Source organism: Bathycoccus prasinos (assembly GCF_002220235.1).
Source record: "Bathycoccus prasinos genomic : Chromosome_6".
Classification (NCBI taxonomy): Eukaryota; Viridiplantae; Chlorophyta; class Mamiellophyceae; order Mamiellales; family Bathycoccaceae; genus Bathycoccus; species Bathycoccus prasinos.
The window spans coordinates 965,048-989,707 of record NC_024003.1 but is presented as its reverse complement, the minus strand read 5'-3'; the positions used below and the strand labels follow the sequence as shown (position 1 = coordinate 989,707).

The window sequence follows — 24,660 nt, the reverse complement described above, 5'->3', positions numbered from 1 at the left end:
CAATACAGTCCTATTTGTACCTATTCGATCGAGGTGTTAGACCAACGTCGATGACGTGCGTGGCAAAAACCTTCTGATTTTTTAAAAAGTTTTCGTAAACTTTAAAAGTGTCTTCGTTTGGCGCGACCTGAATTCCTATGCGTTTTGTTTCCACGATCACGGTCGAAGTTGCGTCGCGTGCGATGGCTTGTATTCTCTGAAAGTTCACACATGCACTCACCGCAACGACGACGGAGGATGTGTTCTTTTGTTCTTCTCTATTTACCTCCTCACTTGTATCGCCGTAATCCATCCCGAACGAATAAACTAACGCCTCGAAGAGAGCACGCCCATCTCGTGAGCACTTATCTTTGGAATTAGAAGACCTCCCGAGACATATATCGCAAGTATTAACAAAAATGCGAGATGAAATTTGTGAGTACGCGCAATCTTCCAAAACAGGTAATTTTGAAAGCTGTACTGCACACGTATCGACGGCCAATATTCGCCTATTCGCATCGTCGCCGCCATAGCTCGATATGCGAGAGGACGTGAACGACAAAAAATTTGCATCTTGATCACCACATACCGCCAAGGCTGCTACAAAAGCCACTTCAGTAAAGCAAGCATGAAAACGCGTGCCTTTCCTCGATGAAAGCGACGGTAATTTCTCTGATGCGGAAGCAAACACATCGCTTTCTTCTGGTAAAATCAACGAGGCTTCCGATTTCCCGTCGATGTTAACATCGAGCGAATCAATATGAAAATCAATCGAGAAGGAGTCGACTACGTCTCCAATTTCGTTTTGCTTCAGTTTAAACGGGTGGACATCTGGTAAATTGCGAAATGAGTTCAATGATGTGTCAATTTGTCCCATGCGCGTCCTAGTAAAAAATACGTCCAAGTGGGTTGAAGTCATCGAATACTGAATCGAACTAGCTCGAGCAAGTTCGAGAATTTGCTCTGCAGAGTTGGCAATATCCATTGTTTCATCAGTAGTGCTTGCAAAAGCAGCATCTCGCGCACTATATTGATTTCGAGTGTTTCTATTCGTAAGAGTGAACACTTGATGCGCAAGCTCTGGTATTCGAATAAAAGTGTCACCGTCCAAAAATAATTCAGCGCCCACAGACGAAAGCGTCAAGGTCGTGATGCGTTCTTCTTCTGGACTGATTTTCTTGTTGATGATCGAGACAACGGGTAAAACTTCATCCGAGACTATTTCGAGCGAAAGGATAGGCGAGCTCTGGTCAACTTGCAAAGTCATCGCGATTCGCGGCGCGAATAGTTTCATCAGAGAAGACTCGCAATACACGAATCGCGACGAGCGATCGAAAGTTAAATACAGATTCGAGCCATCGTCCCACTCCATGGACATCTTCGAGTCGCTCCCAAAAGCGATGCAATACGTCGACGATGGCACTATAATAGAGTCCGCCTGCGATTGAACGCGACTCACACTTTCTTCGTAGAACGATGAAATCACCGACCGCGTAAATTTCTCTATATCCAAGTCATTCGAATGCTCAGAAGACTCGCAGTCGTAAAATTCATCGTCGCCGTCATCGTCGTCTACGACGAAGCTGTGTTCGTTGCCATTCTTGTCGCCAACTTTTCCAGTTCGATTTCTTTTCTTAACCTCCAATATACAATCCAAGAAACTTTTGTTCAAAGCGTTCATTCGCGAATCTTCCACGAAACACTTCTCTTTTTCACCTGATTCCCTCTCTTCTTCCTTTACTAAATTTTCTATGGCTTCGCTGTCTCCTGTTGCATCCCCTTTCTCATTACTTTTCTCGCAAAGTTGCGAGAATGCGTGAACTGTGCGTTCCGTCAAAGATGCGTGGATTGAATTTTCTATGGATAAAGCGTACGTCGAGTGTTCGCTTTCATCTTCACGTTTTGATAGTTGCGCATGAAAGGGACTGAGAACAACGTGCTCTCCGACTCTCAGCTCGACGCTACGCATGTTCATTACTGCTTGACCATCGTGCACGTACGCTCCACTTTCAATCAATAGCGATACGATGGATTTCTCATCCACATTGTTGTTGCAAAAAGTATCAAAATCAAAAGAAATATTTCGAACGCTTAACAGTGCACCACGTACCAATCGTTTAATCGCTTTCATAACCGCTCCAGGTTCTGTTGTCTTTTCGTCTTCCTCGCTTGCGTCTCCCTCACCAACTCCTTTTACTACATCATCATCTTCGTCCTTGTTTAATTTCTGCGCGCGTTCTATTTCCTTAACATTCTCAGAGTGCGAGTATAAATCGTTGTTATCGTAGATGTGTAAGAGAGTTTTATCTTTTCGGATTCTTTCCGGGTGTTTCTTTTTCATCTCTCCTCCTTCTGCGCTTTCGCCTCCTCGCGCGCTTCTTCGAACGACGAGCACGGCAACATCTTCGATGAGGAGTTCGCAACGATCAGAGTACAAACTATTCCAAGGAATCTTTATCTTTATTTTGCCGCACTTTGCGCTCGCAATCGATATCGAGTCGTTCTCGCTTCCGTCTTCACTGTTTATGAAAGAGGAGAACAAAGCGTCCCGAACGAATATCGTGTTCAACTCCACGTCTTTCAACTCTAAAATCCCTTCGGATAACGCAATATCTATCGATGCGAGACTTTCTCTCGCGCTTCCATCATTGTTACCGATAATCTTACTCAACGTGCGCTTCAATATGAACTTGACGAAGCGCTTCAGCGCCCATTCGCTCGCTCTTAACACCACCATGAGAGGGTGTTCGTCTCGCGCGTTTTGGTGCCTTTTCGAAAATCACAAAGCGTAACGACTTTTGACGAATAACGAGAGGGAGTTGTTTCCAAGAACAACAATCTCAACCACCACCGAGAGTTTCCTATCTCGTTTTAAGTGATTGTAACGACCAGGGCATCTGAGTGATTGTCTATTTTCTCTGCCAAAAGGAAGGAGCTTTAGTTGTGTTTGCGCGCGCGCACGCCAGCACTTTTTTTATAAAGGAGAATATAAAGCTTCACTGTTCACTCTCTCTTCTGGGAATTCGGACGTGCGACAAGTTTTTAACAGAAAAATTCAAACGAACTCTAATAATTCCCCACAGCTCTGACAGCGCGTATTCGTTTATTTTTACGTTCACTTCACGTAATAGAGAAAGAGCGAGTATTACTCTCTCTCCTGTTGGCATGGCTTCGACGGCGAAAACCACGACGCATGTTCCTTCCACGCGAGCGTTGTTTTACGCTTTAGACCAGAAAACAACTTCCCGGGAGAAAGTGCTCGAGAAACTAGATGCGGCGACGCCCTTTTTGCAACAAGGTTTGAAAGCGTACGGTCCGAATAGCGCGGCTTCAAAAGCTGCACTCGAATCGGGTTCAATTGATGTGGGAGGCAAGACGATTGCCGTCGGAGCTGACATGCAGAAATGCACCGTTATGCTTGCGCAACTTCTCAAGTTGGACGAAATTCAAACGTATGTCATGCTTCGTCGAGCGTTGGAAGAAAAAGGGATTACCGCGCGTCCGAAAGAAGTGACCGGTGAATTGATTGAGTTAGTGTGCACCTTTTACCATCGAGAACGCCTCGCTTTGTTGAAATGCGTCGCGGTTTTAGGAACGCAGAAGGCGTATGTTTTCGACGGTGAAAACGACGACGGCTTTGGGGGAAATGAAAAAGAAGGAGAAGAAGCCGAGTTTGCTTCGCGACTTTCAGAAAAGCTCGAAGAGATGATAAAGAATAGATTAGAAGATAACATCGTGAATTACTTGTGCGACTCGTTACTTGCGAATGGAGAAGGACTAGGTTTACTCGCAATTGGGAGCAGTCGTGAAGAGAGAAGTACCGCTTTGGCGGTGAAAAATCCAACATCGACTGCGCTCGCCACCGGCGTTTCAAACGAGGGAGAGAAACAAGCAAGCACACTCATTCGTACGCAAGGAGAAGAGTTTGTTCGTTTGAGTTCGTGTCTTGAATCTGTCGAAGAAATTAGAGCGTCTCTTGATGTTCTATTTTCATTATACTACGGCGTGGTGAAAGAATGCTCGTCGACACGTTTTCTTCAGTTGGCGAAAACGTTCGATCAAAAGGTTTTTTCGAAAATCCCACACAAGTGCACAGAAGTTATAAACTTAGCTCCATCTATGGCAGAGCAAATGGAGACTGCGGTTACGTTTGATATACGAGCGAGATGTGCAATCATTTTGATTGTTGCGGTAGATTTAGAACGTATCGTGCACACTTTCACGAGTGGACAAGGTTCTGGCGAAGCCCAGCATCATTTACTCTCGTCAGTTGTTCAAGTCACGACAGTTCTATCGCAAACGACAGATACCGTTGAATCTGGAGCAGTTAAGCTCGCATGGGCTGCGTTTCTATCCTTGGCAAAGTCTATGATTACTGGTATCAGCCAAGCTGACGAGCAAGCAATGACTGCTTTTTTGAGCGCGTCAGACGTAGCCAGCGGTTTAGATTCTTTGAAAAATATAGCGATGAACACAAAGTCCAGTTTTGATGGTTCTGATCCATCTGCGGTTCCTAGAAGAAGTGTCTTGAAGAATGTATTTTCGGCAACGTTAGCTGGATTTGACATACTTCCCGTGCACGGGTTGCTACCCACTCAACTCGACTTGATTCTCGAGTGCTTTGATGAAATTATATGCGGACAGCGCGAATTATGCGAACAGTTTTGGGAAGGTGCGAGCGAAAATGGGCAGGAAGCGCCTTTACTCGCGCTCGTAGAAGGTTGTCGAGAGCGCTTTCCCGCAGAATCTGCGCCTTTGTTGCGCATCTTAAAATCTCTCTCGGAAGGACCGAAAGCTGCAGAGTGCGCGCTTTCGTACCTCACAAAACTACCCGCGGTTGCCTTGCCGTATCCAGATCGCGAGGTTGCCGAAGTTGCCATCAAGCAAGCCAGTATTAAAAGTCGATTCGATCGGAGCACTGGGAATATATTTGGACACGTAGTGTGTTCAGCACCTATTTCTAGCTCAAAAGTTCCCGGAGCGTGTATTCCTTCGAACTGTAGGGGTGTCTCTATACCGAGCTCTTCATCGTCTGGAACAAACCTAATTGTGTGGAGCGAACCGGCGGATGGGTTATACATCACTTTGTCTAGAATAGGAAACTTGAGCTCGGTTGCGAGGCGAAGGAGAGAGCATCTCACTCCAGAAGATCGTTCAGAGCTGCACGCTGCGTTATCGTTCATCGCGGTTGCGCTAGAAAACGCGCCTTCGTTTGCGGCGCCTCTGTTGAGGTGCGATTTACACGCTTCGGCATCTGAAATTGGAGGGACGCCGAGTGACGTCCTATCTGCACTCGCTCTATCTTTGCGCGTAGAAAAGTCCGATGATTATAGTATACAGGCAATGGCACTCGCAGCTTTGCGACCACTCGCCGCAGCAGCGCCGCGCCGCGCGGCGGATATCGTACTCAACACCCCTTTTTTCACAGAAGACGATAAAGCGTCTTCCACCAACGGAGTGACTGTTTCGCAATGCCTCCAGTTTGAAGAGTCTCGAGGAGTCCACGATAGTATCAAGGCGCTATGCGCGTTATCTGAAACGCTTTTACTCGCGGGTGAGTGTGGAGATGAATCGCAATTGTTGTTTCAGCGATCTGCGTTGTACGCCATGCTTCGTTTCGATAGCTGGAGATACCTAGAACGCTCGGAAAAGTGGATTGTGCATAAATACGCATCTCAAGCGTTGCAAGCGGCGTTGCTGACATCAAAGTTTGAATATTTCGAGAGAATGTGTATGATTGATGATGATATAAATCTCAAAAATGGAATGGAGCGCTCTTCTCGATCTCCGAAACAAACGTTCAGTATTCGCACTTGTGTATTCTTGATGAACGATGAGCAAACCCTCGCTGGAGCTTTTGCACCATTACGATTCGATGCGCAATTCTTGCAGCGCGCGTACGAAAGCGGTTCCGAGTGTCGCTCAAAAGAGATTGTCGCGCTTGAGGATGCAATTGCGAGTGTTTTACGTGTCATCCCGGCGTTATCTTCTGTCTTTGAACATAATTCCGAAATAACCGGAGGGACGTTTTCGAGGTCAATCGCGAAAGCTCTCTTTATTCAAGCGCCTCCTCCAGAGCGAGGACCACCGATGGTGCAAGCGATCGCTTCGTATGCTTCGTACCCGTACGCTTCTGAATGTTGTACTTTAGCGATACCTGCGTTAATACCGTTGTGTACGACGGCTCCAGCATCAGCACCGTTATCTGCGGCATTCGGTGGAGTACAGGCCGACGAGACTTGCCGTCAACTGCGCGATAGGATTAAACTCGCTTTGAAAGAATTTGATATAGACCCGGAGTCTACATCTCACGCCATTACTCTGCTTGCGAGTGCATCTGCAAATCAGCCACCGTTTGCTGATGCCATCATCTATGGACCAGACTATGCGCAGCTTATGCTTACTATCCGCGACGGGGCTTCGGGAGAAGATGACGGAGTTGAAAAAGATGACGGAACCAAGAGTACAGAAGACGGCAAGGGTAACAATGCGAATGCTCTCGCGGAGAAACAACCATCATCCGCTGCGTTAATTACACGAGCGATATTGAAATCCAGCGAGCCGCAGTATCCAACATACGATGAACTTTGGTTAGCCTTGGATAAAATACTGGATATCGAAGACGTCAGTTACGGGGCCACGTTTGCGTTTGCGCTTAATATTTTCTGGAAATCAAGGGTTGCTTTACCAAATCCAGTCGACGGCTTGGCTTCTGAGCCACGTGTGTTTCAAAAGCTCGCATCAATCGTCGAACGTGCGAATGAAGTGTGCTCACAAGCTTCAAATCATGATGATGTCGTCCACGCCAACGCGTTCTCTGCGCTCTCGTCTTCGCTAGGTATTCTCGCTAGCGAGTCTTTGGTTGCATTGACTGTTCCAGTGAACCGTTCTGAGCACTTACGCGAAGCTGTGCATCCCTTTGTGTCTCGAGACGAAGGCTTGCTTCGATCGATAAAGCTCTCATTATCTTCTGTGGAGGACAAAACGAACGTGGCATGGATGAAAATGGATATATTCATATTAGGTTTGCGGGCGGTGATGCTCTCCGCAGCGGCTGAGTTAGCAACAGCTCAGGCTGGAGGCGATAGCGTCTGTTTCGCTTCAGCTACCCTTGAAGCAGGTGCGGAGCTTTTAGCGAGATCTCTTCTCGAGCAACCTGTGGCTCGAGAGGTTCTTTCGCGCGAAGGCCAAAAAGCCGCGGCGCGTCTGCTCACGGACGTTGCGCACGCAGCTACGGCGACGTTTGAGACCGTATTCGCAGACAATGATGCGTTCGTTAGAGACATCAGACACGCATCTTCACGAGTAAATGATCTATTACACCATGCAACAACGTCCAATTGTGAGAATTGCATCTTTGTAGATGCGCCAATCGGCTTAAGTGGTGGATCTGTCTACGGAGATTCATATGTTTACGATTCGGAATGGATTGAGCGTGCCTGCGGTGTCTTCAACACGGATGACGGTAGATGGGGCGCACCAGAAACGCGTCTTGCATCGCTTGCTCGCAAGGTTGCGGCGTGTTCGCGCGAAGTGTCGCTCGTTGTGAGCCTGTGTGATGCCAAGATAAGTGCGATTGAGAGTTTGAGCGCATTTTTGAAAGCATCCGGATCTTTGGAAACCTTCCAGAACATTGTGGGCCCAGAGTTGGACGCGCTGGACGCCGAGCAACTAAAAGCTCTGGATGAACGTAAGGAACACGTGAAAAAGAAATTATTAGCTCCATTATCAAATGTAGGTATATCTGCGTTGGGATCGAGAAATGATGGGGGAAAGGTGAGAACATCTGATGGAGAGAACGACAACAACGAACAGAATGGTTGCGGCTTCTCGTTAGTTCAGCCCTCAATTCTCAAAAAGTGGTCACATCATTCGCGAAGAGATACGGTGAACACAATCGCTCTTGAACTCATCCACGCGGTCCAAAACCGCAGATCGGAAAGTCCGAGACAGGTCTCGTTGATTGTCTCGCTTTGCGAGTTGTTGGAAATCTCTGCCCGGCTATGGAGCTGTTCTCGCAAAAATTATTCTGCGAATCGAAGCGATGGCGCAAACGAAGATTATGAGGCTTTACAAAATGTTGCGCGTGCGGCGTGTGCATTTCTCTCTTCTAAAATATGTCCAATCAGTCACATTGCGTGTGCACATTCGTGTGCTGCATTCGAGAGAAGTCTATCATGTTGGTCGAAGGAAGCCAACTCGGAGGACGCAGCCAGAGCTATAGATATAGGGAACGTGGCGTCTCAGGCTATTCCACAGATTCGTGATCTGGCGGTATCGAATGCGGTACCTGCAGCGTCTTCTGTTTGCGCTTTGCGACTACTAACAAAGTTGTTCGGTAATGGTGGTGCGTTTGCATCCCCTTCGATGCTTGTCCTTGGAAGTGACGACTTTTCATCGTCAATGTTTATTCCAGACATATCTAGCGCTTTCACCTCCGTTGACTCCAACAACAACTCACTCGCGAGCTTGCGAGTAGCGATAACGAGTGGAGAACAAATACAAGTTGATTGCGATCCATCCAAATTTGACGAACTCGCCCGATTAACCTCTTCTGACGTTGTCTTCTCTGCATTGTACGCGTGCTTAGAGTTGGCAAAGACGCCCGAAGGAGCATATGTGTTGGCGCAAACGGGTGCTTACGACCGAGTGCGCGAACTTGTTGCAAAGTTGTTGAATGAGTACACTCCCATGGCAGACGAATCTTTTGAAGAACTGGATGTCTTGAAACTCGCAACGTTGACTTTATCGATTCAAATATCAACTGAACTTGCTAGGAGTTTGCGAAATTCCGATATAGATTCTTCCGTCACTTCCAAACTAGCGTCGTTTGCGTGCTTGGTGGAGCGTTATATCCTTTCGGCAATGAAACCAACGTCAATTACACTCAGCAATCTACGGAAGGCAAAAGTGTGTTGCGCTTTACTCTCTTCTATATCTAGCGATGAACGTTTGAAGTTTGGCTGGCAAGTGCAATCTCCGAACGGACAAGCGAACCTTCGCGATGAAGCCGCTCTCTTTCTCAGGTGGTTTGCGGCTCCGCCCGTTCACTCCGGCGCCACCTCGCACAATTGTTGTTTACCTCAGAATGCAGCAGAGGAAGCCCGTACACTTAAACCATCCGAGGCAGGACTATCCAGCTGTTGGTTTGGTGTTCTGAATCGTGGCTCGCGCGTGCTCACATCGCTACGAACTCAATCTTCAGCTCTTTCTCCTATGGCGTTGTCCCCGGCCGCGAATGGCGCGAGCCCGTTGATGTTAGGTTTAACACCATCGACCACGCCTCTCGGGACGAAGAACTCGGTCTTGTTTACCTCCTCGACGCCAACTAATGGCAACACTACCAATGTCTCAAAGACACCATCGACGCCGACGCTCATATCAAATCAAGGCGGGCAAGCTCTGGGGACGCCGTTGGGCAGGAAGCGTTTTAACGATGCAAAATCGCCAAAAACGCCAGACGGAGGTATTTTGAAATCCCCCTCACCGATTCATTCTTTAAATGCGGGAACTGCGAGCGAACGGACGAACTTGCACTCAGAGATTTTAGCTGCAGAACTGCACGACATTGCGATGCATTGCTCGCGTTTTTTGTCATGTTTTCAAGAGAAAAATGTCGCGCCGGATGTCGCTTCAGCGATTGTGGACCAGTGCGACGTGCTACTTGAGGAGTTAAACGTAAATAAAACGAATAAAACGAAAGCGGGAACTAGAATAGAAGAGAGCTTGGTAGGAATAAAACGCTCAATATTGAAAAGTGCGTAAATATTAGATTTGATTATGTTATGTGCTATGTGAACGCTTTGCGGCGAACTGTACCTACTATATTTTCCTCTCCCCGATGCGCGCATTGTACATCTTTCCTGCTTCTGGAACGAATGCATCTTTTACTTCAGATGCAATAAACTTCACGCCAACCGTAGGCGCTTTGCTATCCGACGTACGAAATGCGCTGAAATGCAAATGCGGCTCTGGGCAAAATCCGCTCTCACCCGAACGGCATATGATTTGGCCTCTCTCCACGACATCTCCAACTTGAACTTTGAATGAGTTTTCTTGGACATGAACGTACTCAATGTACAAAGGGCCAGCTTGTCCAACTTTGGATGATGATGGTGATGATACCGCCGCCGCCGCCGTCGCTTCAGATATACTCAAACCGGCTATTCCCGTTCGTGCGGATGCGGTTGTTGAAGCTCCGCTACTACTCCTTTGCTCCGCGCTATCCGCGTTGATTTCCTCTACCTCTCCGTCTTTTATATTCACTTCTTCAGTGACGCGAATCTGAATCGAATTCCATGAGTACAAGTTGCTCGCCGAGATGCCCGTGCTTTGATCTTGTGCATTGTTTCGTACATCCGTAACTATCCCGTTTGCCCCGGCGACAATTGGCGTGCCGACTTCACATCGAAAATCTATGGCGTGGTAATTACCGTAGAAAGTGTGCGTAAAGCTCCCTCCGATGCCTTGCGTGCACAAATAGAAACACTCGTCCTTTTCATGTTTCGTATTTTGAAAAGGAAAAGTAAGATGTAACGGATGGAAATCGTTTGGTCTCGAGTGTCCTTCGCATCTCTGGACGTCTGAATCGAGTTTCTGCATGACAAACTCTAACAGTTCGTCTCTATCTTTGATGCCTTCTCTTTCCAAGTCCACGACCAATCGACAGACGTGCAAGAACGTGTTCGCGGGGATCTTTACGATAAAAGTTGTGCACGTTGACTTACAGCCGTCTTTCGATACCGTATTACCGGCTTCCAATTCTATACCATCTTTCCCTAAACATCGAAGACCTTTGACCGATATCGTCGCAGAAAGCGCATAATCGTGTGTATTCGTTAAAGTCAAGGTATTCGTGTCTGGATCTAACGCAACCGAAGGTATCTCGACGTCTGAGTCGTATTCGTCAGCGTAGAATTTCTCCAAGCCAATCAGAAAGTCGCTCGTTCTGTTTGGCGCCATCAAGCACACGTGACATCCTTTTGCAGCTTCTCTACAAAAATTAAACGGCTTTTCCATATCGTTGCGATATTTGTGCTTTCTTCTTTGGCTCATAATTGCTGCTTTGCGTTCCATCCTTTGCTATTCTTGTTATCTGTTATGTTATACTCTCGTAACTGTAGTGTTTGTCTCGAATGGAAGCAAAGACAAACAGAGGATAAACTATATCAGTTCCCTCTATCAAACGTAATCTGCGAAACTCTCGATGGATTTCATCACAGCAGCACCACGCGAGCACTTTCTTCAAAGCGGAACCAGAGAGAAAGATAGAGTAAGGTTGGTTCTTCTTGATGACCTTTACACCTTTTTTTGTGTTGATTTTGCTTTCTTCGCGTGAACATTTCAAACACACATCATAAAATAGGCGTTTCAAAGTTCCTCGTCACATCAAAGTATTTCACAGCAAGCGATAAAGAACAGCATCGATAGAGTAAGAAAGATAAAGCGAGAAGAAGCATGTCTTCTGCGAAAACTACAGAACTCAAAGTGGATATGATGTGCGAAGGCTGCGTGGGCGCGGTGAAACGCATTTTAGGTAAAATGGAAGGTGTTGAATCGTTCGACGTAACTTTAGATACGAAGAAAGTCACCGTGACTGGATCAATCGAACCTTCGGCGGTGATTGAGAAATTGAACAAAGCAGGAAAAGCTACCGCGTTGTGGTCTTGAAAAAAAGAATGAGAGAATGTTTTACTTAAGCGCATACGTTTGAAATCAGTCAACCGAAAAGTTGCACCTAACTAAAGTACACTGTTGTTGTAAATAACTCATATGCCATAAGCAATTTTTACTTCATGGCTTTGCCGTGAAGTTTTGGTTCTTCGACAACGTCATCGTCCAGCTCGCGCCCATCGCACACGTAAAGCGCGACAAACGTTCGACCGTAGCGGCGATTTCGAACGCGTCTCAGACGGTTACCAATCGATGCTTTGATTTCATCTCGCTGCCCGATGGCGTATTCAACCAAGACTATGGCATCGTCACTCACCAAAGGCGACGAATCTATTTCTAAAAGAAGGTCCGGATATGAAATTTTCTCGTATGGAGGACAGAACGACACGAAATTGAAAGCTCCACCGACACCAGAGGTGTTTTTGGAGTGTCTTTGTAAGAACGTTTCCACGGAAGCGCAGTGCGCCGTAGCGTTCTTCTCTTCCCCTAACGTCTTTATATTTACGCGCGTGACATTTTTAACCGTCCAGTCGTCCATCTCAACGAAATGTGCGTCTACACATCCTCTCGAAAGCGCCTCTAATCCAATCGCGCCGGTACCGGCGAACAAATCTAACCATCTGGAATTTTCTGGGAATTGCACGTTTGAACGTGACCCGACGAGACTTAGAATCATATCAAACGTCGCCCCACGGACGACGCCCATCATTGGCCGAGTGTTCAACCCAGATGGAGTAAGAACTACGCGCCTTGAGTGTCGTCCCGCCACAATCTGCAATCGTTTGTGCGTCTTTTTCTCTTCACCAAAGGAATCCAGGTTCTTTTTCTTCTTCTTATCGTTGACGGCATCGACAAGTTCTTGCTCTCGTTCAATTTGCTCCAACAATGCTTTCGGGACACCCATTTGTATTAACGCCGCATTTTTTGCCGCTAAATCGAGTCGTTTTTTCGTTTTAGTGTCGTCGTCGGCACCAAAAGCGAGATAATCCTCTTCCTCGCTCTTGGCGTCGAATTCGGAGGTTTTCGGAGCTTTGTCCTTGGAAGTGTCGCGGATGAAGACATCGTTCTTGCTCCTAGATTTTCGAGGAGACCGCGTTGCGGTATTAATAGTCGTGCGATTTGATTCATCGCCTTCCCCGTCGATATCTTCTTCGTAACCTGGTTTTGTCTTTACATACTCCGAGAGAAAACCAAAATCTTTATTCGTCGGGGAGTCGATGTTGTACAAATCCTCAGATTTGAATTCGATTCCGGAGCCTTTCGGTATGAACACGAAATCATCCTCTTCATCATCCTCGTCGTCATCAGCATTATCATCATCGTAATCTTCATCGCTGACGTCAAAGTTCAAGTCTTCTTCAAAATCAAAGTCGTTCTCCGAGTCTATTTTGCCATTCTTTTTTAGGAAACTGGCGATATCCATGGACTCGCCGTCCTCTCCTTCAATGAAGAGACCATCTATGTCATCATCCTCGTCGTCATAATCAGCGTCCTCTCCGTCGACGTCGAGTCCGAGCATGGCGAGTTCGCGGTCTTCAATTATCAACTCCTCTGCTGAAAGTTTTCGAGTTTTCTCCAACAATTCAACTCCTTCCTCGTCTTCTTCCAGCAAATCCTCTTCGTTATAAAACAATAAATCCTCTGCAGCTTCTTCGGAAGATTCGTACGTCTTCTTCTTCGCGCGTAGAGAGCAGCTGCGATGATGGTGTTGTATTCTTCGCGATATTGAGATGCACGAGTGGTGCGTGTTCTTGTTCATCGGAAACCGCGATAAAAGCGACGAAGTGGACGAAGTCGTTGCAAATTGGGCTGATTGCGCGCGAGGCACGCACCAGCTTGCGCGCGTTGAAACCGTAGTAAAGGTCATTGCGGCTTTAAGGAATCCGATATGATGTTTCGATAATGTGGTGCCTGTTCTGTCTTATGGATGTGTTAGAAAGTTTCCAACCACCGTGCGCACGAATACAATGCAAAAGAACTGGCGTGTTTTCAGCCGCCAGCCCCTTTAAAAAAAAAGGAGATTTAGGAGGTGGACGAGGAGGGAACAGAGCATTTGTATTAAGGTTCGTTGTAGTAAGGTTCGTTGTATAATGTTCGTTGTATTAATGTTCATTCGCTATAAATCATTCACGAGAACGTGTCTGAACGCGGATTGTTTGCTTCGGAGTTCATCTAACGCGTCATTTATTTTGCTCAACGGTGTTTTCTTCACCTTCGCGCCAAGCTTATTCTTCGCGCAAAACTCGAGCATTTCTTTCATGTCTTTGATGCTTCCGGTGTTCGAGGTCGTGCAGTTTGTCATCGTGAAACCCATGGTGAACGTATCAATCATAAACTTGGGAACCATACCTACAAAACACATAGTCCCGCGAGGTCGCAAGAGGCTGAAAAAATTTTCAAACTCCACCGTTTCTGATGTCGCGATGGTCACCAAAATAAAATCCAACGTTCCCGCCGCTTTTTCCATCTCGTCTTCCGAGGTGTGCACCAGAAAGCCAGTCGCGCCGTGTTCGAGAGCCATTTCTTTTTTCGAATCCGAAGAGCTAATGGCGATGACTTCGTTTCCAAACGCCTTTGCGAATTTGATCGCCATGTGCCCGAGACCTCCGAGGCCTAACACCCCAATCTTATCGCCCGGCTTCGTTTGTTCCTTCAACGGTGTCCACACGGTTTGCCCTCCGCATAACATCGGAGCGACTTCGCAACTATCTAACGAATCTGGAATCGGAAAAACAAACTGCGAATCTTCGCATCGCATCACGTCCGCGAACCCGCCTCGGTTGCCTTCGCAACACGTACATTTCACTTTTCCGCAAAGCTGTTCGTTATTTTTAGTGCACCACTCGCACGAGTGGCACGACGCCGATTGCCAACCGACTCCGACTCTTTGACCAACTTTTACATCTTTCACGTTTTTCCCGATTTGGCGGACCGTACCTACGACCTCGTGTCCGCAGACTTGAGGGAACACCGCGTATTCTCCATAATCACCTTTTATCAAGTGCTCGTCGCTTCCACAAAGCCCACAGCATTCCACTTTAATCTCTACTCCGTCGTCCGTTAACGGGAGCAAATCTATTTCAATCTGTTCGAGCTTTTTCGCGTTCACTTCGAGCGCCGCGTACGCTTTCGTAGTAGTATCTGACATTTGCGCTGTGGTGTTTTTTTGCCCGCGCGAATAAAATTCACGTCTGGGATGTTGTGCGGTCGGAGTGTACATCTATCATTATCTTCTACTACAGCTGCTATTCTAAATACCACTAAAGCTAACATTTTTTCTAAAAAATCGACTTTAAAACCCGGGAATGCCCAGCTCGTCAGCGACCCCCAAATGTATCGCAACAAGCACGAGTACGAGTACTCCCGAGTTCCAACACGAGTGGATGAACATAGGGACGAGGAGATTTCTCGTTCGTACGTATGAAAAGCCTAACACGCACCCAAGCGCAACGAGTTCAGGAAAATCTCTCGGCGCCAGGTGCGCGAATCCAAAAATGAAACTCGAAAACACAACCGCGCCTGGAGCGGGCAGCCATTTTGTGAGCGAGGCTAATAAAAACCCTCTAAAAACAGTCTCTTCTAAAAGAGGTGCAAAAACGCTCGTCACTGCGAGCAGAGATCCGACAGCCACTGGGTCTTCTGATTTAATCAACGGTAAGACGCCGTCGATTGTTCCAGCTTCTTGAACTTTCGCCGTGGTAGCTGAAGCCGATGCCGCGGATATAGCATCGATCGTCGAGCTTGGATCGTTTGCAATTTGACTGTCTTGTATAGATTGTACAACTTCTTGCGTAGATTCGATCGCAAATCCAGTCAACGCGACGACGACAAAGGTCAGCAGATAACCGCTGATGCCGTATACCAACCAGCCGTTTTTACTCGTGTCCAGCGGATGCGAAAAATCAATCCTGAACCAATCGTTCTCTGGCTTCGAAAACATTTCGTCTTTATATTTCGCAACGCACGCGTATACTATGCCCAAAGATATCACCGTTTCAGCGACCTGGACCAGTAATAAATACTGCGCCTGTTGCTCGACATCAAACTGACTTCGGTCTAAGCCGAGCGCTTGCGAGACGAAGAGCGGAACTAAGACTGCCGCCGTGAGAACAAAGCTCGTTAACCAGCCGACAATACCTCCGAATACTGTCCATCCACCCCAGGGAACGTCCCATTTACTTCGATATTGAGCTATATCGAGCACGCTTCCGATTCCAGACGATGGTCCTTTCAACATCTTGGAACCTCCTCGAACGCGTCCTTCGAGCATATCTTGAAAGATTACATTTTTCTGTTGTTGTTGTTGTTGTTGTTGTTGTTGTTGTTGTTGTTCCTTTTCTACTTCTTCTTCATCGTCGCCGTCGTTTCGCCGCGCGCGAGAAACATATGTTCTCCTTCCCCTTCCATAGAGTTGAAAAGAGAAAGACTGGTAGGAAGAGGAGCGTGAAAGTGGTTCTTCGTAACGAGGCGAGCGATGATTTTGAACCACCACCACCCCTTTTGGTCTTTCTTTGCTCCTAATAACGCGCTTCCCAGAAGAAGCCAACGCCGAGATGGAAGAGGAAGAGGAGGAAGAGGAGGGGTAGGAGGGGTAGGAGGAGGAAAAGGAACACGGAAATGTGCTCCTCCTCATCATCATTCTTCTTCTTCTTCTTCTGTTATGAATACGAGGTGCGTATTATGTTGTGGTGATGCCCAGATTGTTGTTTGGCACTTGTTTTTCCCAAGAAATGGCTCAAATCCTCGATGCTTCAACAACTGCATGCCAAAACGACGAAACAAAAGAAGAACAACTTTTGAATTTGAATTTGCCGATTCTTCATAATTATTATTGTAACAACGCGGGTGTTCCCTATCACCACCACAACACACAACCACACGCATTAGAGAGTGGGGGCGATTCTTTATCTCTCTTTGAACGATCCTGCGCGAAGAGAAGAGAAAGGGACGAGGGAGAGAGAAAATGTCTGACCTCAAAGTATGCAAGGTGATGACTTCGTACGCGACAACTGTAGTCGTTGTCCTTCCGAATTCTTCGAATTACAAAACGCTGGCCCGTGCGATTGAGAAGAAACACTCGGAGGTGTACGGGAAGACATACGGAGAAGTGGAAGTGACCAGCATAAATGGATTCTTACGCGAGAACGACGAAGGTGCCGGCGTTGGCGTCTCGTACCCAGTCGACGACGAGTCGTTTCGATCGCTTCCGTTCACCAATTATTTAGCTCAGCTGGAGGCTAAAAAAGGAGGAGAAAAAGCGGGCAACTCGAGCGCGAAGAAATCAGGCTTCGATGCGAGAACGATTGACGTTTTATCTCCAAAATCCTTGATCGATGCGAACGTGAAAGCCGTGGCGAAAGGTTCGACACCGATTTCCACCGGCCAGTCCAGGTTTCAAGGAGACGGTTACCTTGTGGGAGGCGCAACGACAATTGCCGCCGCCCCGCCGGTTCCGAATTTGAAGAGTAGATTCGCCTCCGAAGCCGCGAACGTTGATGCGCCTTCGGCAAAGAAAAGCAAAACAGGAAACGCTACTGCGCCAAAACCAATCGCCTCTGCGCTGAAACCAGTCGCCGCTGTGGCGAAAGCCAAGACGCCGACCCCACCTTCGGCGGGACAAGCCGCCGCTGCAGCTTCAAAACCTGATACTAAGATGACGACAGAAGAGAAGATTACGAAATTGCTGGATACATCAAAGAAAACCAATGTCCGCTTTCCGATATTTGCTAAGGCCTTGATGAAGCACTCTGGCTTTAAATTGGCTTGCGAGAATTTGTCTGGAGATTCTGCTCAGAAAGCGTACGCGTCTGTAAAAGGGGTTGTGGAGGAAATGAAGAAATGCCAAGCAGATTTGGCAGATGGGAGTGAGAACATTTACGAGGAAACGCTGGCGAGTATCCAAGCGTTATCTCCAAAAATCAATTCACCTTCAACACCTCTCATTGCCGTTTGTGTGATAGTAGCGAAGGCCTATCCAGGAGGCTACAAATCAAAGAAAGGACTCCCGACGAGAGTGTGGACATCCATGATTGGTGTCATAAAAGAAAGACCTCAGACGTTCAACGAAACTTCGCGAATGTTGCTCGGTGAAGTCGCGACTCGCTTAGGGTATGATGCGAAGTTACCAGCGGTTGTAGAAGGAGTGAACAAGAGTGCAGCGGAAAAAGTCAAGACAACGAATCCTGCGGCAGCTACGAAGAAGGCTGAAGTTCCGAAACCTTCTTCCTCTTCTTCCTCTTCTTCTTCTTCTTCTTCTTCTTCTTCTTCTTCTTCTTCTTCTTCCTCCTCCTCCTCCTCCTCCTCCTCTTCCTCTTCGAGTAGTTCCGGTTCCGGTAGTAGCAGCAGCTCTAGCAGCAGTTCTTCGAGTAAAGGTAAAAAGAAAGCGGCGACGCCGACTGCTCAGAAGAAAAAAATGCCCGCCGCTGTCGAGAAGAAAGTGACAATGACTCCCGGAGGCTTGTCGAAAATCATGAAGACATTGAAGAATACTGACAACGGTGGCGTGCAGAAGAAGACGAGTGCAGTTGCTGAAACTCCATCTAAGAAAGATAAGAAAAAGAAGGATAATAAGAAAGACTTGCCGAAGCCAGCGCCGTCGAGCACAGTTGTCATCAAAGCTGCGCTTCTTGCACAAAAGAAAAGAAAGAAAGATCCAAGCGCTCCAAAAGGTGCTAAATCTGCATACATTTGCTTCTGTGAAAAGGAAAGAGCGAATATTGCCAAAGACAATCCAAATTTGGCGGCCACAGAAATCATGACGGAATTGGGGAAACGCTGGAAAGCGCTCTCGGACAAAGAGAAAAAGCCTTACGAAAAACAAGCCGAAACAGATAGAGCGCGGTTTAACGAAGCGATGAAGAATTACGAACCTCCAGAAACTGATGACGATGAAAAGCAAGGAAAGCGACGAAAGAAGGACCCGGACGCGCCGAAGAACGCAAAGTCTGCGTACATCATCTTCTGCGCGGCAAAGAGATCTACGATTCCCAAAGAAACTGCTCCCAAAGATGTTATGTCGAAGCTAGGCCAGATGTGGAGCGCAACGAGTGTAGCCGATAAGAAACCATACGAGGATTTGTCAAGGAAAGATAAGGTGCGGTATGAGAAGGAGATGGCGAAGTACAAAGAGAAACAAAATTGAATTGAATATATAAATTTGTCTGAATATTTATGCGTATTTTACACAATAGACGAATCTATCAAAAATGTTTCTGAGTGTACACGACTAAACGCGACACACTTTATTTTCTATCTATCTTTCTATCTATCTATCTTTCTATCTATCTATCTATTTAGGGGGGCAAATGTGAAGCAAGATAGTTGCCCTCCTCGCTATTTTATCTTTGAACATTTTCGATGACGGAAGTGTTCTCGTTTTGTCGCTGGCTGCAGCGTTGTTGTTTCTTCCGTTCGTTTCCTTCTTTTTCCGAGCGTTTAAAATCTTAAATAAAGCTTCCTCCTCCTTCTCTTTCCACGACTTTGGCGTGCTTCTACTCGGGGCTTTGTCGATCGAATTCATTCCGCTTTGGGGTGAGTTAATATCATCCTTTATTGCAACATCTTTCTTTTGCCGCGAAGAAAAAATCGGAAGAAGTTTTTTGGGAGTCCCCTCTTCTTTCTTTTCCTTCGTCGGACTCTTCGTGACGGAGCGAATATATTCCTCTCTGTGTCTTCGTCGAGATTCAGCCGCTGCGCGCCTCCTCTTTTGAAGCCACTTTGAAATATCCGAACAGCGCGTTGCGGTCCATCGTTTCCAGGTACGAAAATTTTCCACGTTGAAGTCAATTCGAAACCGAATCGATGGTATTCCATCGAAATGTATGACCCATTTATCCCCCAACAGTACATTTGTGAGCAGAGAACGCACGTTCACATCGTGCGAGATACTCTTAGTAAACGTATTAAAATGACGAAAAACGCCGCCCTTCATTTCCTCTCCTCCTCCTCCTCTTTTTCTTCTTTCATTTTCTCCTTCCATGCCGTGAGCGCGTCCCGTCTGGGATCGCTTTTCGCTTTCTTCTTGAACATCTCTCGTCCTAGTTGTCGCAGAGTCGTGCGAACCTATCCTCTCGCGCTTCTGAGAGCTTTCCAATTTATCTTCTTCTTCTTTCTCACTTTCTTTTGCTCTCGTCCGTTCCTCCTCATCCATGTTCTCACTGTTTGCGCGAACACCCTCTCTTTCTTCTTGTTCTTCTTCTTCTTCTTCTTCTTCGAGAGCGACCGCGTTTATAAAATCATCAAACTCGGTGTAGTAGTCTCTTCCTATCTTTCTATCTTCTTCTTCCTCTTCAGTTGTGTTTTCAAGTTCCTCTCCTTTGACAACAACAGCAACCGGGGCGCTTTCCTCTTCTTCTTCTCCTCCCGCTCTCAAATTTTCAATTTCAACAAAATCTTCTTCAGCGACGATGTCGTTGTCCTCCTCCTCTTCCTCCTCGTCGTCATCGAGCCGATAGTTTGAAGAGATACCATCACGTATATCATCATCATCGTGCACATATACGTATTCTATTTTGCCACCACTACCATCGCTCGTGTATTCAGCAGAGTTGTCGTTGTAATAAGAGTAATCCAGCATCGCCACCGAGGAAGAAATGTCAACATCGATAACACCGGGAGCATCATCAGCACCGTACCAAATATTATTATTCATCGAAGAATGCGAGTGAGAATGCAAAGACGAATCATCTCTCCTTTGCATTCTCCGAAAGAATCGCATTATTCTTTCTTATTCTCTCTCTTTCGCGAACATATTTGTTGTTGTCATTCAAAAAATGGCGGGAGTTTTCTCTCGAGACTCCACAAATACTTCCTCTCTCTCTTCCTTCTTCTATCATCGTCATCACCATCACCATCATTCTCATCCTCTTAATAACACACAGATAGGTAGATAGAGAAAATGTCGACGCTCAAAGCTGTGTTCTTTGATTTAGACGACACGTTAGTTCCAACGTCCGTGTACGACGTGAGAGCATACGCGGACGTGAAAACCAGCGTACTCGCTTGGGTTGGAGAAGAAAAATTCCAGTCGTTAGACGTGGATAAATTAGTCGCGGACTTTAAAGAGAAATTCGTCAAAGCACCGTGGGATCCAGAGTATAAAACCGACGTGTTCACGTGGCGTTCGAGAGTCTGGGAGCACGCGTTAAAGTTGCAAAACGTGGAAAACGCGGAAGAAGTTGGAGTGAAGTGTCAAAAATGTTTCGACGACAACCGCATGGGCACTTTTCCTTTGCACGACTGCGTGAAAGAACTGAGCGAGTACATCAACTCGAAAGGCTTAGAGATGTGCATAATCACAAATGGGCATCATCGGGTGCAGAGAGATAAATTAGAAGCGTGCAGCGCGTACACGTTATTTGAGAACATAATCGTAGGTGGTGAAGAAGTGTTAGCAGGACGTAAAGAGAAACCAGACCGTGGTATTTTTATGAAAGCGTGCAAATACGTGGGATGTTTGCCGAGCGAAGCCATCCACGTCGGGGACTCTCTGGGTGCTGATATTCAAGGAGGCATCAACGCAGAGTTATTAGCGACGGTTTTTATTAACGTCAAATCGCGCGATGCGAGCACTTTTCAGCCGATGCCTACGTATACGATCAAACACATAGCCGAACTGAAAGAGATCATCGATAAATTATTAGTAGAATAAAATGAAAGAAAGCGGTTTCGTTTATGATTAGATATATTATTACATTTACTTTTGAAGAGAGAGAGAGACTTTGTCTTAGTTTTTAGCTTTACTACGGTCTTTACGCAACATAGTCTCGATAAAAAACTCACCAGCTTTATATGAGCTGCGCACGAGGGCCCCGCTGGCTACGTAGCGAAAACCAATTTCCTTCTCGCCAAATTCTCTCCAATATTCAAATTTCTCCGGCGTTACAAACTCTTTCACCGTCAAATGCTTCTGCGTTGGCTGTAAATACTGACCTAAAGTAAATATATCAACCCCGGCATCTCTGCAATCTTTCATGGCTTGCTTAATCTCGTCGTCCGTTTCTCCTAATCCGAGCATAATGGACGTCTTCGTTACCATGCCTTCCTTTGCTTCCTTGGCCACTTTTAAGACGGTTAAAGACTGTTCGTAGTTCGCGCGCGGATCTCGAACTCGAGGCTGTAATCGCCTCACGGTTTCAATATTATGCGCAAATACGTCTAAACCAGAGCTTGCCAAGTGTTTAACCGCGTCTAAATCACCTTGAAAATCAGGCGTCAATGCTTCTACGAGAACGCTCGATTTTAACTCTTTCAACGTGCGCACGGTTCTCGCAAAGTGCTCCGCTCCTCCGTCCGGAATATCGTCTCTGTCTACTGATGTTAACACTATATACCCAACACCCCACGCAGCAATAGCCTTGGCAGTGTTCTCGGGTTCCATATCATCCGGTGGCGCTGGTGTGCTCGCCGTATTAACCGCGCAAAAACGACATCCTCGAGTGCACGTGTCCCCTAAGAGCATAATTGTCGCCGTTCCTGTTTCCCCATTCCAGCACTCGCCTACGTTTGGGCACATGGCTTCTTCGCACACGGTAGCAATTTTATACTCCGAATTATCTAAGGTGTCTTTCAAGAACTCAAAGCGTTCTCCACTCGGCGCTCTTTGTCTCAGCCACGGCGGCTTCTTCAAACCTGGAGGTAAACCGGGAATAGTCGCGGTTGCGGTCGTTCCTCCGCTCGAAGTCGTCTCTCCGCCGAATGATCCTTCTAAAGTTGCAACTGGTCCGCACATGGCTGCAGCGGCACTAAATTTTGGTGCTGGTGCCGGTGGATCAACCCCGTTTTCTTTTGCCATTCGAATGAGTTCCTCGAAAGCGTCTACGTTTTGTAACCGCTCGAACTCTTCATCTTCCTCGCCAATATTCCCACCATCGCTCGACGTGGCACACAGACGACGCGTTGTTGTCAAGCAACACCAAGCGCGATGATATTCATTCGTTACCCTGTCTGCGCTTTCCTTTCTTAAAATACCGAACGCCGACGATGATGAGGAAGAAGAAGAAGAAGAAGAACAAGAGGAAGAAGAATGTGAATTTTGAGGACGGCGACGGCGCTTGTGCACAGACAGAGAACACAGCGCGGCGGACTTCGTGCTCATCTCGCTCCGCCGTGCGTCAGGATGCGAGAAAGCGGTTCCAATGGCAAGTTTATTGATGTTTACGCATGGATTCATTCCGTTTAATATCAAGAACTCTATTTTATCGCGGCGTGCAAACCTTTTTTTTAATGTGGTGGTTACGAGGTATGGATAGACGAAAGAGAACGATGAGACTGTGGGTGCTTTTTTACGTTGTGTTTTTGCGAGTACACTTGATATAATAACTTTACCAAAACACATGCGTGGGAATACTCTATATCTGTTACAACAAAAGTATCTAATGAATATGTTTATCCTTTAAATAGTGTACTACTTCTTTTCATTCAAATTTATAAAGACAAAGCAAGCGTCGACGTAAGTTAATACGATCTTCCAATAGAGTACAAACAGGTGCGCCCGTTTTCATTGGTGAAAATCGGGCAAATCGTGCTCCTGCGACCTTTGGTGTACGCGAAATACCTCTCGTAAAAAAGGTATGGGCGTTAATATGCTTTCAAGTATTTAGAAGATACGGAACGGCGGGCCCATCGTAGTCTTGATGTACAAGGACTTGACGTTTTGCCAGTTCTTCTTCAACAAAGAAACCAAAAAGTTCACCGCCATTTGCGTGTTGATGAACAATTCCTTCTCCGTCATTTCGACGTTACCGACGGCAACGGCCAAGCACAACACTTTCTTGAGCTGAAACTTGACTTGCGACTTGATGTCGGTTACTTTCGCTTCCAAGGACTCGCTGTGCGTGCACAACGTCGGAAACTTGCCCGCCTTGTTCAAACCCGGACCCAAAAGCCTTGGAATTTGTTTAATGACGGATTCAGAAGCGACGAAAACAGCGTATTTCTTGGCCATTTTCTTGATCAATTTCTTGTTCTTGTTAAACTTCTTCAACGCTTCGACGTCCATTTTGTCGATTCCGATACCCGCGGCTTCTTCGCAGTGCTTGGCGTCGCCAAGCATGCAAATCTTGAGCTTCGGTCTCGGCATCGCCGGTAAAACGACGGTACCGTTGAAACGCTTATCTTTTTGCGGATCGTAGTTCTTCAAACCGATTTGAAGCTCGACGGTTTCGACAAACTTTCTAGGTTTGGCTTTGGATTTCTCCAACATGAAGGTCACGCCTTCTTTCAAGGTATCCGAGTTGAGCTTACTGTGGGATTGGAGAGAACACACAAATGGAGAGAAAATGTATAAAGTCAGTTTTGTGTCCGCGAGGATTCATTAGCGTCCGTTATTCCGAAAAACGATTGAATTTCGCACGCAAATAGTATTTCAGCGCGTGATGATGCGTTTACCATACGAAACGAACGTTCGCACGAGCGCGAACGCGACGCGTTTTCGCAGAGGCAAAATCCTAAAAAAAGTTTGCGCCTCCATTTATTAGCATAAAGACGGAAATCGCGCGCTACAAGTGCCACGCGAAGGTGCATTTTCTCTCTCGTCCCATCCATGAGGTAGAACTGATGTGTTCGCGAGAGAATGCACCGCGCGTAGAAGAGCTATAATACGAGACGCGACGAACGTACCTCATCTTTTTATTGTATCTTTGAGTGAAAAGTGAGGATTTTCAGGCGAGACGCGATGACAAAAAACAAGCCCATCAAAAAGTAAAACTTGCTTCTAGATGTGTGATGAGAAAATTGTTGAAGAGAGAGTGGACGACGCGCTTCAAAAACAGCGCGCTACTTTTGAGATAAAGGAAAAGGAGAAGAAGAAGAATCAATACCGTAAAGATCACGATGACATCGGCGTCGATGTTGTTTCGGTCCACCGCTTCTTCTTCTTCATCTTCTTCTTCTTCGTCGTCGTGGTCGCGTGCGGGTTGTCGCACAAAGTCATCAACTGGATGTCATTTTTCCTCTTCTTCCAAAAACAGAGGAAAGAGAGTGAGCATTGAAAGCGGCAACACAAAAAGA

At 46.7% G+C, this 24,660-nt stretch overlaps 11 protein-coding genes across 11 annotated transcripts; 3 read left to right on the top strand and 8 right to left on the bottom strand.

Moving 5' to 3' along the window:
• Positions 1-81: 81 nt before the first annotated feature.
• Positions 82-2,716, bottom strand: Bathy06g05200 (unknown protein; the record flags this gene model as incomplete). The annotated part of the gene is made up of 2 exons (XM_007512383.1): positions 82-135; positions 221-2,716. The coding sequence occupies 2 exons, from the start codon at positions 2,714-2,716 to the stop codon at positions 82-84; spliced, it is 2,550 nt and encodes an 849-aa protein (XP_007512445.1).
• Positions 2,717-3,144: 428 nt separating this feature from the next.
• On the top strand, positions 3,145-9,744 carry Bathy06g05190 (predicted protein; the record flags this gene model as incomplete). Its single annotated transcript, XM_007512721.1, has 1 exon — positions 3,145-9,744. One exon carries the CDS (start codon positions 3,145-3,147, stop codon positions 9,742-9,744), a length of 6,600 nt encoding a protein of 2,199 aa, XP_007512783.1.
• Positions 9,745-9,801: 57 nt separating this feature from the next.
• On the bottom strand, positions 9,802-11,034 carry Bathy06g05180 (predicted protein; the record flags this gene model as incomplete). Its single annotated transcript, XM_007512517.1, has 1 exon — positions 9,802-11,034. One exon carries the CDS (start codon positions 11,032-11,034, stop codon positions 9,802-9,804), a length of 1,233 nt encoding a protein of 410 aa, XP_007512579.1.
• A 733-nt stretch (positions 11,035-11,767) lies between these two features.
• Bathy06g05170 (predicted protein) lies at positions 11,768-13,411 on the bottom strand (the record flags this gene model as incomplete). The annotated part of the gene is made up of 1 exon (XM_007512771.1): positions 11,768-13,411. One exon carries the CDS (start codon positions 13,409-13,411, stop codon positions 11,768-11,770), a length of 1,644 nt encoding a protein of 547 aa, XP_007512833.1.
• Positions 13,412-13,768: 357 nt separating this feature from the next.
• On the bottom strand, positions 13,769-14,872 carry Bathy06g05160 (alcohol dehydrogenase; the record flags this gene model as incomplete). Its single annotated transcript, XM_007512485.1, has 1 exon — positions 13,769-14,872. The coding sequence occupies one exon, from the start codon at positions 14,870-14,872 to the stop codon at positions 13,769-13,771; it is 1,104 nt and encodes a 367-aa protein (XP_007512547.1).
• Positions 14,873-14,944: 72 nt separating this feature from the next.
• Bathy06g05150 (predicted protein) lies at positions 14,945-16,285 on the bottom strand (the record flags this gene model as incomplete). Its single annotated transcript, XM_007512642.1, has 1 exon — positions 14,945-16,285. The coding sequence occupies one exon, from the start codon at positions 16,283-16,285 to the stop codon at positions 14,945-14,947; it is 1,341 nt and encodes a 446-aa protein (XP_007512704.1).
• A 330-nt stretch (positions 16,286-16,615) lies between these two features.
• On the top strand, positions 16,616-18,793 carry Bathy06g05140 (nucleosome binding protein; the record flags this gene model as incomplete). Its single annotated transcript, XM_007512647.1, has 1 exon — positions 16,616-18,793. The coding sequence occupies one exon, from the start codon at positions 16,616-16,618 to the stop codon at positions 18,791-18,793; it is 2,178 nt and encodes a 725-aa protein (XP_007512709.1).
• A 147-nt stretch (positions 18,794-18,940) lies between these two features.
• On the bottom strand, positions 18,941-20,302 carry Bathy06g05130 (unknown protein; the record flags this gene model as incomplete). The annotated part of the gene is made up of 1 exon (XM_007512558.1): positions 18,941-20,302. The coding sequence occupies one exon, from the start codon at positions 20,300-20,302 to the stop codon at positions 18,941-18,943; it is 1,362 nt and encodes a 453-aa protein (XP_007512620.1).
• A 246-nt stretch (positions 20,303-20,548) lies between these two features.
• On the top strand, positions 20,549-21,301 carry Bathy06g05120 (N-acylneuraminate-9-phosphatase; the record flags this gene model as incomplete). The annotated part of the gene is made up of 1 exon (XM_007512772.1): positions 20,549-21,301. The coding sequence occupies one exon, from the start codon at positions 20,549-20,551 to the stop codon at positions 21,299-21,301; it is 753 nt and encodes a 250-aa protein (XP_007512834.1).
• Positions 21,302-21,376: 75 nt separating this feature from the next.
• On the bottom strand, positions 21,377-22,822 carry Bathy06g05110 (predicted protein; the record flags this gene model as incomplete). The annotated part of the gene is made up of 1 exon (XM_007512357.1): positions 21,377-22,822. The coding sequence occupies one exon, from the start codon at positions 22,820-22,822 to the stop codon at positions 21,377-21,379; it is 1,446 nt and encodes a 481-aa protein (XP_007512419.1).
• Positions 22,823-23,248: 426 nt separating this feature from the next.
• Bathy06g05100 (60S ribosomal protein L10a) lies at positions 23,249-24,121 on the bottom strand (the record flags this gene model as incomplete). The annotated part of the gene is made up of 2 exons (XM_007512319.1): positions 23,249-23,894; positions 24,054-24,121. The coding sequence occupies 2 exons, from the start codon at positions 24,119-24,121 to the stop codon at positions 23,249-23,251; spliced, it is 714 nt and encodes a 237-aa protein (XP_007512381.1).
• Positions 24,122-24,660: the final 539 nt, after the last annotated feature.